Consider the following 15,303-nt stretch of genomic DNA (forward strand, 5'->3'; position numbering starts at 1 on the left):
CTCTCGGCGAGATACCATCCTCGTGCAGCTTTGGGAGCAGCAGGGCAACTCGGACAGGACCTTCACCATTTTCGTGTTTAACTCCGCATGTGCAGTCGTTGGAAGTTACTGTCCAATTTACACTTTAATAAGTGAGCGCTGTTAGCCCCATCGTTATTTCTACCGCAAAATCTGTCCTATTGCGAAAATATGAAACTACCAGTCACTCACCCAGTGAAAAAAATGGTGCAGAAACCAAACCATTAAAGTGAGTGGACGGAATGTTACAGACTGAGAAATCTCAATTTCCTCATGTTCCCCCCTGGGGAGTGACGTCCCACACCAAGAGCACAGGGGCAGGTAATTACAGACTGAGAAATCTCAATTTCCTCATGTTCCCCCCTGGGGAGTGACGTTCCACACCAAGAGCACAGGGGCAGGTAATTACAGACTGAGAAATCTCAATTTCCTCATGTTCCCCCCTGGGGAGTGACGTTCCACACCAAGAGCACAGGGGCAGGTAATTACAGACTGAGAAATCTCAATTTCCTCATGTTCCCCCCTGGGGAGTGACGTTCCACACCAAGAGCACAGGGGCAGGTAATTTAACCAGTTATGTCCAGGTTTGGACACTCCATGTTTAGGATGTAAAAGCAATGGAAAAACTGGCGTGTAATTGCACTAGGATGTTCCCAGGGATGTGGAGTTACTGTCAGAGAGTGCGATTTGAGAACATTGGGCTCATTCCACTAGAGGTGAGCAGATTAAGTGAGGAGTTGCTGCAAGTCTTCAGATTTGGAATAGCTAAGATCAAAAAAGTTACTGATAGTTTCCACTGATTGCCCAGCAGGTACATATTTAGGCTAATTTGAAGAATTGAGGTGAAGGTTGATAAATGTATTTACACATGAGGTGGTAAGAAAGAAAGCATAATTCAACCACAGACTATTGTGGAAGCAAGTCAACATTTTTTTGATAAAATCTATTTCTATTGCTGCGTGGATAGAAGGTAATGCTGGAGTATGGGGGCTGAACAGAAGAATACACCTGGACTAATTGGAATTCTAAACATTATGCGGTCAGCAGGAGGTTGGGATTAGACTAGGTGGGATATTAACGGTAATGGGTAGTGAGCAGGAGGTTGGGATTAGACTCGGTGGGATATTAACAGTAATGGGTAGTGAGCAGGAGGTTGGGATTAGACTAGGTGGGATATTAACGGTAATGGATAGTGAGCAGGCGGTTGGGATTAGACTAGGTGGATATTAACGGTAATGGGTAGTGAGCAGGAGGTTGGAATTAGACTAGGTGGGATATTAACGGTAAATGGGTAGTGAGCAGGAGGTTGGAATTTGACTAGGTGGGATATTAACGGTAAATGGGTAGTGAGCAGGAGGTTGGGATTAGACTAGGTGGGATATTAACAGTAATGGGTAGTGAGCAGGATGCTGGGATTAGACTCGGTGGGATATTAACGGTAATGGGTAGTGAGCAGGAGGTTCGGATTAGACTAGGTGGGATATTAACAGTAATGGGTAGTGAGCAGGAGGTTGGGATTAGACTAGGTGGGATATTAACAGTAATGGGTAGTGAGCAGGAGGTTGGGATTAGACTAGGTGGGATATTAACGGTAATGGGTAGTGAGCAGGAGGTTGGGATTAGACTAGGTGGGATATTAACAGTAATGGGTAGTGAGCAGGAGGTTGGGATTAGACTAGGTGGGATATTAACAGTAATGCGTAGTGAGCAGGAGGTTGGGATGAGAGTAAGTTTCCCAGATTATTAACTTGGAAATGTGGTCGCAGATCAACCGTCCATTATACACCCTGCCCGATTATAATTTCCATTTAGTTCTGTTTCATTACAGGTAATTGATAGAACATTACAGGCTGCTTGCTGTAATTTCCTGAAGTGCTGTCCCGGGGAGTGACGCTCCACAACAGGTTCTAGCGCTCGTATTGAGTCTCTTGCCGAAGTTGGAATTGACTCCTGGTGATGCAGGGGGAGGAAAAACCTGCACTGCCTTGGGTTTTTAATTCCCATTTTTTGGGCGTTAGATTTCTTGTTCGGGTCTCTACATTTTAACCATTTTACCATTTTGTTTTTGTTCTTGAAATACCTCTCATTTACTCTACAGGTGATTTTTGTCATCTCCCAGTTCCTTAATTTACGTTAAGTCGTTTGCAAGTCAGTAAACTCATGACCTTCCCTCTAACACGATAGCAAAATACTGCTGTCTGTTGCCTCTGGTCTCTCCTTTTCCCAGTCCCACTAAAACTGTTTCCCTTTGTTTTCAGTCCACAAAGAGTTATACCCGAACCGTTCCCCTGTCCCTTGTACAGATAGGGATGGATCCGCTGGGTATTTTCACCTCTTCGTATCGTTTCAGATTCACGATGGCCCAGAAATTCGGGTCGGGGGCTTCCCGCGGGTGCAAGCCCCCGACCTGCACTTACCTGGCGCGCCGACCGTTGAGCTGTGGGCCCGTGTGGGATTCCGATCCTGGGCCTCCTCCAACTGCCGGCACGCAGTGCTTGCGTATCCCAGGGGCGCAGTTAGTTCGATGCGTCCCCTGGGATCACGTGGGCCATGGGGAGCAGGGTATGCATCATTCATAAGTTTGACAGGAAGAGCTGTCAAAACTTATAAATACTACGGGCCCCAAAACATCACTAAATCTTCAAATAAATTTTTTAAAAATCACATTTTTTAAATAAACTATAAATTACATGAAATAACTTTTATACAATAATTTAAATTTGAAAAAATAATTTTATTTTCTAACGGGGCTAAAAATAAACTTACCTTGCTTTAAAGTATTTAAAAATAATAAACCTGTGGAAAAAATGTTTTAATTTTAATTAATTCACCACTTACCTTGTAAAAAAAACAGGCCTTACGCCTGCTTTTTAAATGTGTAACTTCTGGAGACTTACCCTCCCGGGAAAACCTGCAAAAAGAACACAAGTTCGATGCGCACGCACAGCCTCTCCTGCGCACGTGTTCGACCTCTTAACCCCATCTTTCAGGGGAACAGAAGTGCCGGTTTCCCGTGCATGCAGGAAACCGGCACTTCCATTGGGCCTACGGGTGAATACCCCGTGCGTAGTCACCCGTGGAGACCCGAATTTCTGGGCCTTATAAATATTTTCCGTTTTATCCATTTCTTTCCTATTTGACATGTTTCTCTTATGTAACATTCTGTGATTCTAAGTTCTGATATCCTGTCAGTTCTGTGATGTTTAAATATTCCAAACTCATTCTGTGTGCCTCCCACTCACCCGATGTTCTTGTCCACTGAAATGCCTCTCGTATGTTAACAACGAGCTGACTCCGTCCACCCCTCCTTCAATCGCCTGTTCCAGTCTGTCCTGGTAGAATTTCGTGAACTGGAACAGCTGGTAATCGTCGCACTTTGTCAAGAACTCAGTGATTGTAGAGTCCGGATCTGTGAACACAAATGGAGAAAACTAAACACATTATCCACTTTCTACCCAGGCGGCTACATTTCATCGTATACCAAACGGCTGCAGCTTCCTGTGAGCCACATTATCGATCACCTTCTGATAACACATTCACACCGCATGGGCAACATTCCAAAACCCTGTATAGTCACATCTCCACAAAACTGCATCTTAATGTGTTGGGAGATTGGGCACATGACTGGCAAATGATGTTTAGCTTGGATCAGTGCCATGTTATGCCTGTGGGCAGGGCGAGTGCTCAACATTCATACACCCTTCATGGCATTAAATAAGGGGAAGAAAGGAAGATCCGGGCATTCTAGTACATACATCTCTAAAAGTACAGGAGCAATGCCGTGAAGCGATAGTTAGAACAAAGGGGGTATTAGGGTGCATTCATAGGACAGTTGGGTATAAGACAACCTATTTTCTCTTAGTACAAGGCCTTGGTAAAGGCCTCACTTGCAATACTGTGTCCAGTTTTGGTCTCCTCACATGGTGGGTGAGATTGAGGCTTTTAAACTGTTGCAGAGGAGGGACATTAGACTAATTCCCAGTACAGGAAACTTTGTGCTATCCGGAAGTTGAATGTCCGGCAACTTTGATCTAACAGCAGAAATCAGCAGCCGTTTTGGTTAGGTGTTTTTTTTCCTCCTAGCATTCTTTTCACAGGCAGGCTCTGGAAAGCGTCTTTGTCGCTTAGCAACAGCTGCAGAGACGCTTCCAAGCTACTGGGCCGAGTGTTTACAAGCTGTTGCTGAGCAACAGTGTTTGTGGTCAGACACGGCAGGCTCTAGAAAGCGTCTCTGTATCTTAGCAACAGCTTCAGAGACGCTTCCAAGCCACGGGCCGAGTGTTTACAAGCTGTTGCTGAGCAACAGTGTTTGTGGTCAGATACAGCAGGCTCTAGAAAGCGTCTCTGTATCTTAGCAACAGCTTCAGAGACGCTTCCAAGCCACGGGCCGAGTGTTTACAAGCTGTTGCTGAGCAACAGTGTTTGTGGTCAGATACTGCGATGAAAAGCTCCTATCTGATAACATTGACGCTGGTCTATCCGGAGCTTTTAAAAAAACGGCAGTAGCTCGGTCCCATGGGTGCCGGATAGCACAAAGTTTCCTGTATAAAGCAGCTTAGTTATCAAGATAGGCTAAGAGTTTGGACTCTACACTTTAGAGAAGCAAAGACTTAGCGGTGATCTGATTGAGGTTTATAAGATGATGGAGGGAATCGATTGTGTTCCATTTGACACTTTGTTCCAATTACATAGCTTACGGAGGGCCGGGGTCACAATTTTAAGTTGTGCAAGGCCAGATTTAAGTTAGGTGTCAGGAGGTGGTTCTTTTCCCAGAGGATAGTCGACCTCTGGAACAGGATACCTTCTCTGGCGGTGGACAGTGACTCGGTGAACTCCTTCAGGCAAGAGCTGGACCTGTTCCTGTTCGGTGCGGACATCACCTCTTGCAACAGGAAGACACTTCCGGGAATTCAGTGTAAGATTCATCTGCTGGACTAGTTTCAATTGCCTAGAGGGTCGGAGAGGAATTTCCCCTATTTTAATCCCCCAAATTGGCCTGTGTTTTTACCTGTTTTTTTTCACCTCACCCATGGTTTGGTTTGGGATGGCTAGAACAAAGTATGGCAAAGCATCGCAATTGCCTGGGAGAGTCTGGATGGACCAATGGATCTTTACCTGTCCGTCATTGTTCGTAAAATTGTCATATACGACTTTTCTACATCCAATCCGTTCCAGCCTCCCCTCAGCATACTCTTTCTCGCTAAATGCTCACTAATTCGACCTGGATTAACAGATTTGGTGGAGTTTCTATACAATGGTCTCTGGTTACCAGGTTAATCCACTCTCCACATTAGAACAGAATCATCACTTGGGCTTCTTCAGTACACCAGTATATTTTTGATATTAAACGTGGGTTGAAATGCTGGGGGCAGTCCCTCCTATTGCCTCTCTGACTTCCTCTAACAGTCTGGGCTGCATTATTTCTGAGCCCAGTGACTTCTCCACCTTGGCTATTTTACTCAGATCCAAATCCTTCTCTACAGTGATCTCTAACTATGGACCCACATTCTCCTCCAGTACATCAACATTCTCACTTCAACCATCATTTTTAGAAAGTTAAGGAAATATTTGGTATCTCCCCAAAATTGCATCCTTCACAGCTAGTTTCCCCAGTCCCACCTTTATCTCAGCTCCACTGCTCGCTGACCTGTAAAACCCAGAGAATTGTGCTAACTCCCTTCCTATTGCTGAACTGTGTACATATGGATTCCATCTTAGCATAGCTCCCTGGAACACCCTTATCTTCTAAGCCTCTCCGCCTCGCTCTCTTGCTCGCTCTCCTCCTTTCGACGTTCCTTAAACTTTACCTCTTTGAGCAAGCTTTTGCTCACCTGTCCTAATATCACCTTATGTGACTCGGTGTCAAACTTTGATTGCTAACACTCCTGTGAGGCACCTTGAGACGTTTTACTACTTTAAAGGTGCTATATAAACGTAAGTGTGTCCATGTTGTTGTTCTAAGCTGTCATCGAATGCTTTATTAATACTGGCAGTCACAAACTTTCACTCTTCCCTCAAAATGTTATCACCAGGAACATCTCCCTCTGAGTCCTGTGAAAACCAAGGCCCTGTCTTATAGATACCTGATCACATATCTCATACTTCTGAATGTTTGGAATGATTTGTACACACACACAACACTCAATACTAGCTCCAACACTGGGAATGTTGACTTGTCCCAGTTTCTTTTTTTTTTTTTAAAAACCAAGTGAATTTGTTTCTCACTATTTCAAATCCTCCTTCCTTTTTCTTGCTAATACCTTTTTCACTATTTCTTAAATCTTCTGTTTCAGCTCCTACATTTTTATTAATTCCGCTCTCTTGTCTCCGATCCGGATATTTCCCAATCTCCAGTCACATCCCGATACCCTCCCACTGCTCCATTCACCTTTTCTGTAAAACCGTTATTGTTGGTCGGTACAGATGGCGGCCGTCGCTTCCCTTCCATCGGAACTCACTAACACCCCAAGAACGTGAACACTTCCCTCCTGCTCCAGCCCTGCAGCCGCACATTGACCAGCCTCATATTTCCCGCCTTAAGCAGCCCAGTGCAAAACAATCCGGAGCTCAACAGCTTGAGGCCTGGTTTCTTAGTTTAGTGCCTCAGTCTCAATAGTCCCTCTAGAAACGTATTTCTATCCGTGTTACGGGTTCTGAACATGGCTATTTTCTGCTCTCCTTTCCTTCCCAGAGGTGGCCCCACCTGTTCCAGGATGTTATTCCCTCTGGCACCAGGAAGGCAACTAACCATTCGGGGCATGCTCAGGGCCGCAGATGAGGTTGTTTATTCCCCTGACTATACAATCTGCCACCAGTACCGCTCTCCTATTCCTGGGCCCCACCTACCTCTCACTCTCACCCTGCTGGGTGGCCTCCTGCTCTCTGGAGTCACACTGTTTGCTCAGGAAAACCCTCCTCTGATCACTCTCTCCACCTTACAGTCCCCAATACCAGGCATCCATTGGACAGTTTCAGTACTCAGAGACTGCCTCCACCCGAGACTGCAGTGACCCTCTAGATGGTCACTCGTTTCCCTCTTCGTACTCAGCCCCTGTCCTGTTCCCTCGACCTGTGAGAGCTGCAGGTTCTTGAACTAGTTCTGGACATTTTATCAGGACAGCAATTGTATTTGAAGTATTTTGTGAACCTACCTGTGTCCATTCTCATTCTTTTTGAAGATGTTGGATCTTCTTCCCTGTTTGGACCTTCGGCCATGGCGGTGACAGGCGTTCCCAGGCTCTGATGCTCTGTAACAAATATAATATTAATAGGAGGGTTCGAGGGAAATATTAAAATGATGAGGAGAACGTTGCCTTGTTAAACATGATATCAAGGCCCTCCTCCCTCAACAGTGCAGCAGCTGGCAGCTCTGGGATCTCAGAAAACACCATGAATATACAAATGGTAGATGTGACTGCTGTTTTACAATCATAATTCTCCATTTGTGCGTGAGCCCGCGCACGTGTGTCCATTGAAACTATCAATCAGCGGTCTTTCCTTTCCCCACTGTGGAAATGTCAAAGCGATTCAGTTAATTCAGTACCAGTTTGAGACTTAATGAAACGGCAACGTACTGAATTTTATAAACGCTGCCACTAGTGTAATAAACACACAACAGCAACAGAGGGGCAGGGAGAATGTATGAGAAATTATTAGTGGTAACATAATAGGGAACACGAACGCCTTTTATAAACATATAAAGCGTGAAAGAATAGTCCAAGGAAAGGTGGGGCCGATTAAGGGCCAAAAAGGCAATCATCTTGTGGAAGCAGAGGACACAGCTGAGGTAATAAATTAGCACTTTGCCTCCGCATTCACTAAAGCAGAGGATGCTGCCAATCGTACAGTGAAGGAGGAGGTGGTAGAGAAATTGGACAGGGTATAAATCGATTAGGACGATGTATTAAAACGGTTGATTGGGCTCAAAGCAGAAATGTCACCCGCTCTGCCACAATCTTCCAATCCTTGGATCTGAGAAAGGTGCCAGAGGACTGGAGGGCTGCAAACATTACTTCATTGTTCAAAAAAGGAGAGAGTGATGAACCAAATAACCACAGGCAACTCAGCTTAACATCGGTGTTGATGAAACTCCTCGGGACAACATTTCCAAAACAAAATTAACCGTCACTTGGAAGAGCATGGGTTAACTAGTGACAGCCAAAATGGATTTGTTTTAAAAGGCAAATCAAATCTGGCTGACTTGAATGAACGAATCGATGAAATAGGAGGGTTGATGAAGGTGGTGCAGCTGATGTTCTGTATATGGACTTTCAGAAGGCCTTTGATAAAGTACCTCATAATAGACTGGTTAAAAAAATTGGAGCCAATGATATTAAAGGAGCAGTGGCAGCGTGGATACTAAATTGGTGAAGGGACAGAAAACAGACAGTTGTGAACCGATATTGTTCACACTGGAGGGAAGTATACAGTGTCCCCAGGGGGCGGGATTAGGACCACTGCTCTTTTTGATATATTTCAATGACATGGACTTGGGTATACAGGGCATAAGTTAAAAGTTTGTCGATGACACGAATCTCGGAAAAGTCGTAAACCGCGAGGAGGATAGCAGAAGACTTCAGGAGGAAATCGAGACACTGGTGAAATGGGCTGACACATGGCAGGTGAAATTTAATGCAGAGAAGTGTGAAATGCTGCATTATGGAAGGAAGAATGAGGCGATGCAATTTAAACCAACTGGTACAATTTAAAGAGGTTGCAGGAACAGAAGTACTTTGGGGTATAGATACAGAAATCTTTGACATAGAAACATCGATGATAGGAGGAGTAGGCCATTCGGCCCCTCGAGCCTGCTCCGCTATTCAATGAGATCATGGCTGATCAACCAAATTCAGTACCCTGTCCCTGCCTTCTCCCCATATCCCTTGATCCCTTTAGCCTTAAGAAATATATCGAACTCCTTCTTGAATATATTTAATGAATTGACCTCAACTGCCTTCTGTGGCAGAGAATTCCACAGGTTCACCACTCTCTGGGTGAAGAAATTCCTCATCTCTGTCCTAAATGGCTTACCCCTTATCCTTAGACTGTGACCCCTGGTTCTGGACTCCCCGACCATCGGGAACACCCTTCCTGCATCAAGTCTGTCCAGTCCTGTCAGAATTTTATAAGTTTCAATGAGGTGGCAGGGCATGGCGATACGGCTTTTAGAAACATATATGGGAACATTGGCTTTATAAATAGAGGCCCAGGAACATAGGAACAGGAGTAGGCCACTCACTCGTTCTAGCTTGTTCCGCCATTCAATTCGATCATGGCTCCATCTCCCCGCCTTGGTTCCATAACCCTAAATACCATTGCCTAACACAAATCTATCAATGACAGTTTTGTCATTTTCAATTGACCGAAACTCAACAGCTTTTTGAGGGCGAGTGTTCCAGATTTCCACTACACTGTGTCTGAAGAAGTGCTTTCTAACATCACCCCTGAACGGCCTCGTTCTGCCTTTAAGGTTATGCCCCCTTTTTCTGGACTGGTCCATCAAAGGACATAGTTTAACTCTCTGTCCTAGCAATTCCTTTGATCATCTTAAACACCTCAATTAGATCACCCCTTAACTTTGTATAATCAAGGGAATAAAAGCTTCGTCTGTGCAATCTATCCTCATAATTTAAAGCTTTTAGTCCCGGTATCATTCTGGTGAATCTGAGCTGCACCACCTCCAAAGCCAAGATATTGTTCCCAAGGTGCGGTTCTCTAAATGGGTCTAACCAGAGCTCTGTACAGCTGGAACAGAACTTCTACCCCTTTGTATTCCAGCCCTCGCGATAAAGCCCAACATTCCATCAGACTTTTACTTATTTTGGTGCCCATCAACTAGCTTCTAGTGATTTCTGTACTTGGCCCCCAAGTTCTCTCTGATCATCCATAGTTCCTAACTTCTAACCATTTAGAAAATTCTCTGATCTATCCTTTTTAGGTCCAACGTGAATGAGCTCATTTTTCCTGAAGTGAGGGGAGTGCGACAAACTCGCTCAATCCATTCCAGGAGGATGGGTTCTCCGGCATTCTGAATGTTATTTAATATTGGTGTCGCGAGTCTAACGCCCTTGAATGTAAGTGGATACGGTGTCAAGATGTAATTAGAGTGGGAGGAGGCTCCCGTGGAGTATAAACACAGCATAGACCACTAGAGCCGAATGGACTGTTTCTCTGCTGCAGTATCGATGTAAATCTAATCTGCCCTGAACAGTCACAAACTCCAATCTCTGTGACTGTGACCATGGTGTGTAACCCTTCCTTGTCCATCATTCACCTTCCAACAGCATTCGATATATTCTCATCTGGTATCCTTTTCTATGTTCCACGTCTCCATTGTCCATCCCATAAAACTTTTTTTTATTTTTTATTCGCTAATGGCAGCTGGCGTCGCTGGCAAGGCCAGCATTTATTGCCCATCCCTAATTGCCCTTGAAGGTGGTGGTGAGCCACCTTCTTGAACCGCTGCAGTCCTTATAGTGAAGGTACTCCCACAGTGCTGTTAGGTAGGGAGTTCCAGGATTTTGACCCAGCGATGATGAAGAATCGGTGATATACTTCTAAGTCAGGATGGTGTGTGACTTGGAGGGGAACTTGGAGGTGGTCTTGGAGGTGGTGGTGTTCCCATGCGCCTGCTGCCCTTGTCCCTTCTAGGTGGAAGAGGTCACGGGTTTGCGAGGTGCTGCCGAAGAAGCCTTGGTGAGTTGCTGCAGTGCATCTTGTAGATGGTACACACTGCAGCCACGGTACGCCGGTGGTGGAGGGAGTGAATGTTTAAGGTGGTGGATGGGGTGCCAATCAAACGGCTTCTTTGTCCTGGATGGTGTTGAGCTTATTTAGTGTAGTTGGAGCTGCACTCATCCAGGCAAGTGGAGAGTATTCCATTACACTCCTTACTTGTGCCTTGTAGATGGTGGAAAGGCTTTGGGCAGTCAGGAGGTGAGACACTCGCCGCAGAATACCCAGCCTCTGACCCGCTCTTGTTGCCACAGTATTTATGTGGCTGGTCCAGTTTAAGTTTCTGGTCAATGGTAAGCCCCAGGATGCTGATGGTGGGGGATTCTGTGATGGTAATGCCATTGAATGTCAAGGGGTGGTGATTAGACTCTCGCTTGTTGGAGATAGTCATTGCCTGGCACTTCTGTGGTGCGAATGTTACCTGCCACTTATAAGCCCAAGCCTGAACGTCGTCCAGGTCTTGTTGCATGCGGGCATGGACTGCTTCATTATCGGAGGAGTTGTGAATGGCGCTGAACACTGTGCAGTCATCAGCGAACATCCCCATTTCTGACCTTATGTTGCAGGGAAGGACATTGATGAAGCAGCTGAAGGTGGTTGGGCCTAGGACACTGCCCTGAGGAACTCCTGCAGTGATATCCTGGGGCTGTGATGATTGACCTTCAACCACCACAACCATCTTCCTTTGTGCTAGGTATAACTCCAGCCAGTGGAGCGTTTCCCCCCCCCACCCCGATTCACATTGTCTTCAGTTTTACTAGGGCTTCTTGGTGCTACACTTGGTCAAATGCTGCCCTGATGTGAAGGGTAGTCACTCTCACCTCCCCTCACCTCTGGAATTCAGCTCTGTTGTCCATGTTTGGACCAAGGCTGTAATGAGGTCGGGAGCTGAGTGGTCCTGGTGGAACCCAAACTGGGCATCACTGACCAGGTTATTGGTGAATAAGTGCCTCTTGATAGCACTGTCGACGACACCTTCCATCACTTTGCTGATCATTGAGGGTAGACTGATGGGGCGGTAATTGGCCAGGTTGGATTTGTCCTGCTTTTAGTGGACCGGGCACACCTGGGCAGTTTTCCACATTGTCGGATAGATGCCAGTGTTGTAGCTGTACTGGAACAGCTTGGCTAGAGGCACGGCTAGTTCTGGAGCACAAGTCTTCAGCACGACAGCTGGGATGTTGTCGGGGCCCATACCCTTTCCTGTATCCAGTGCAGGCAGCCATTTCTTGATATCACGTGTGAATGGTATGTTTAAATCTGAGACACTGATTGGGTACAAGGAGGGAACAGAATTCCTGGCAGGGGCCAAAGACCATGTCTTGGGTCTTACCAATGTTTAATTGGAGAAATGTGCAGCTAATCACAGATGGATGTCGGATAAGCAGCTTGAGAAAGCAGAGTCAGTGGCGGGTTCGAGAGAGCTGGTGGAGATGTGGAGCAGAGTGGGGTCAGGGTACATGTGAAAGCCGACCACTTGTCTTCGGCTGTCTCCAAGGGGTAGCACGGAGATGAGAAACAGGAGGGGGCGAGGGGCGATCAATGGGGGACTCCAGTGTTAACAGTGCGGGAGCGGGAAGAGAAGCCATTGATGGAGATTCTCTGGCTACGACTGGGTAGGTAAAAGTGGAACCAAGTGAGGGCAGTCCCACTGAGCTGGACAACGGGGGAGAGGCCTTGGAGGATGTCGTGCTCGACCGTGTCAAAGACGGCAGAGGTCGAGAAGAATGAGGAGGGATCGTTTACCATGGTCACAGTCTCAGAATGTGTCGATTGGGACTTTGGTTGCTGCCATTTCAGTGCTGTGGCAGGAGCAGAAACCTGATTGGAGAGATTCAAACATGAGGCTGTGAAAAAGATGGGCAGAAATTCGGGAGGCGGCAAAACATTGAGGAAAGGGAGGCTGGAGATGGAGATGCACCTGCCTGACTCTTCACCCACGTGGCAAACAGGACGAGTCTCTGATCAAACCCTCTTCTGTGAAATACACAAACCTTATTTGTGATTCAATGTTATAGAAACAGTTAAACTCATTTCACTTTTACAGAATATTCCACGTGCTCTGGCTGGGCGACTGGAATCTCCCAGTTCCACCGGAGGAGTTTGCTTGTTGCACGTTACAGAATTAGAGCCAAGCTTCTGATGTTCTCTTTATACCAAACTGTCTCAGAAAATGCGGCATCGTCACCTCCTGTTTTACATGGAATTAACAGCAGAGAAACAAGCTATTCAGCCCAAGTGGTCTGTGCCACTTGATGGTCCACACGAGCCTGCTGCCAGCGCTCTTCATCTAACCCCATCAGCATAGCCTGAGATTCCTTTCTCCCTCATGCATTTATAATGGGGAACAAAGAAATGGAAGACCAATTAAATACATACTTTGGTTCTGTCTTCACAAAGGAGGACACATTGAAACTTATAAAATTCTAACAAGACTAGACAGACTAGATGCAGGAAGGAAGTTCCTGATGGTGGGGGAGTCCAGAACCAGGGGTCACAGTCTAAGGATAAGGGGTAAGCCATTTAGGACTGAGATGAGGAGGAATTTCTTCACCCAGAGAGTGGTGAACCTGTGGAATTCTCTACCACAGAAGGCAGTTGAGGCCAATTCATTAAATATATTCAAGGAGTTAGATATAGTTCTAAAGGCTAAAGGGATCAAGGGATATGGGGAGAAGGCAGGGACAGTGTACTGAAATTGGATGATCAGCCATGATCTAATTGAACGGCGGAGCAGGCTCGAGGGGCCGAATAGCCTTCTCCTGCTCCTATCTTCTATGTTTCTATCAAACACCTCATTCAATGCATATTTTACTTGCAGAGGCTCAGCAACATGGAACTTACCTTCTGACCGATCCTGTACAATTCAAGTGATGTTGTTCCTCTGTCCCCCCACGGGCACAGCACCCCCTCCCCCAAACTGGCACAGCCCCCCGCCACCTCACTGACCCAGATACCCGCCCCCTACGGCCCAGCACTCCGCACCGCCCCAACACTGGCCCAGGCCTCCGCCCCCTCACTGGCCTAGGCCCCCGCCACCTCACTGGCCTAGGCCCCCGCTCTCCCCCACTGGCCCAGGCCTCCGCCCCCCACACACACTGGCCCAGCCCCCTGCCACCTCACTGGCCTAGGCCCCCGCTCTCCCCCACTGGCCCAGGCCTCCGCCCCCTCACTGGCCTAGGCCCCCGCTCTCCCCCACTGGCCCAGGCCTCTGCCCCCCCCACACCCACTGGCTCAGCCCCCCGCCCCCCACCCTAACTAAAGAAGTTATGGATAGCATTAGATTGAAAGAAGAAGCTTATAATGTTGCAAAGAATAATAGTAAGCCCGAGGACTGGGGGAAGATTCAAAAACCAGCAAAGGTTGACCAAAACATTGATAAGGGAAAAATACAATGAGAGAAAACTAGCAAGAAATATAAAAGCAGATTGTAAGAGCTTCTACAAGTATGTAAAAAGGAAGAGAGTAGTAAAACTAAACATTGGTCTCTTGGAGGCTGAGACAGGAGAAATTATGGGGAATAAGGAAATGGCAGAAACGTTAAACAAATATTTTGTATCTGTCTTCACAGTAGAAGACACAAAAAGCAGACTAAAAATGGTGGGGAACCAAGGGTAGGAACTTAAGGTAATTAATACAAGTCGAGAAAAAGTACTAGAGAAACTAATGGGACTAAAAGCCGACAAATCCCCTGGACCCAATGACATACATCCTAGTGTTCGAAAAGAGGTGGCTGAAGAGATAGTGGATGCATTGGTTTTGATCTTCCAAAATTCCCTAGATTCTAGAACGGTCCCAGCGGATTGGAAGGTCGCAAATGTAACACCGCTATTCAAGAAAGGAGGGAGAGGGAAAACGGAACAACAGGCCAGTCATTCGGAAAATGCTGGAAGCGATTGTTAAGCAAGTTGTATCAGGGCACTTGAAAATCATAACATGATTAGGCAAAGTCAACATGGTTTTATGAAAGGCAAATCGTGTATGACAAATTAATTAGAGTTTTTTGAGGATGTAACTAGCAGGGTAGATAAAGGGGAACCAGTGGATGTAGTATATTTGGATTTCCAAAAGGCATTCGAGAAGGTGCCACATAAAAGGTTATTACACAAGATTAGGGCTCATGGGGTTGGGGATAATAAAGCAGCATGGATAGAGGATTGGTTAACGGACAGAAAACAGTCGGGATAAACAGATCTTTTTCAGGTTGGCAGGCTGTAACTAGTGGGGTGCCGCAAGGATCAGTATTGGAGCCTCAGCTATTGACAATCTATATTAATGACCTCGATGAAGGGACCGAGTGAAATGTATCCAAGTTTGCTGATGATACAAATCTTGGTGGGACAGTAAGCTGTGAGGGATATAGATAGACTGAGTGAGTGGGCAGTAAGGTGGCAGATGCAGTATAATGTAGGGAAATGTGAGCAAGAAAAACAGAATACTTTTTAAATGGTGAGAATCTTTCAAATGTTGGTGATCAGAGATTTGGGTGTCCTCATGCAAGAAACACAGAAAACCAGCATGCAGGTACAGCAAGCAGTGAGGAAGGGAAAT

General features: G+C 46.2%; 1 protein-coding gene across 1 annotated transcript in view; it reads right to left on the reverse strand.

Annotated features, from left to right (window-relative positions):
- The window catches only part of LOC147088422 (NACHT, LRR and PYD domains-containing protein 3-like), a 95,380-nt gene that overhangs the window by 35,371 nt on the left and 44,706 nt on the right, over positions 1–15,303 (reverse strand). The window contains exons 4-5 of the mRNA XM_085977180.1: positions 7,170–7,265; positions 3,261–3,427 (exon numbers count right to left, since the gene is read on the reverse strand). Coding sequence (XP_085833306.1) covers positions 3,261–3,427; positions 7,170–7,233 — 231 coding nt within the window. The 5' untranslated portion in view covers positions 7,234–7,265. The remainder of the gene's footprint in view (positions 1–3,260; positions 3,428–7,169; positions 7,266–15,303) is intronic.

Source organism: Somniosus microcephalus, unplaced genomic scaffold (genome assembly GCF_052327205.1).
Source record: "Somniosus microcephalus isolate GS21.2 unplaced genomic scaffold, FLI_Smic_1.0 unresolved_chr4, whole genome shotgun sequence".
NCBI lineage: Eukaryota > Metazoa > Chordata > Chondrichthyes > Squaliformes > Somniosidae > Somniosus > Somniosus microcephalus.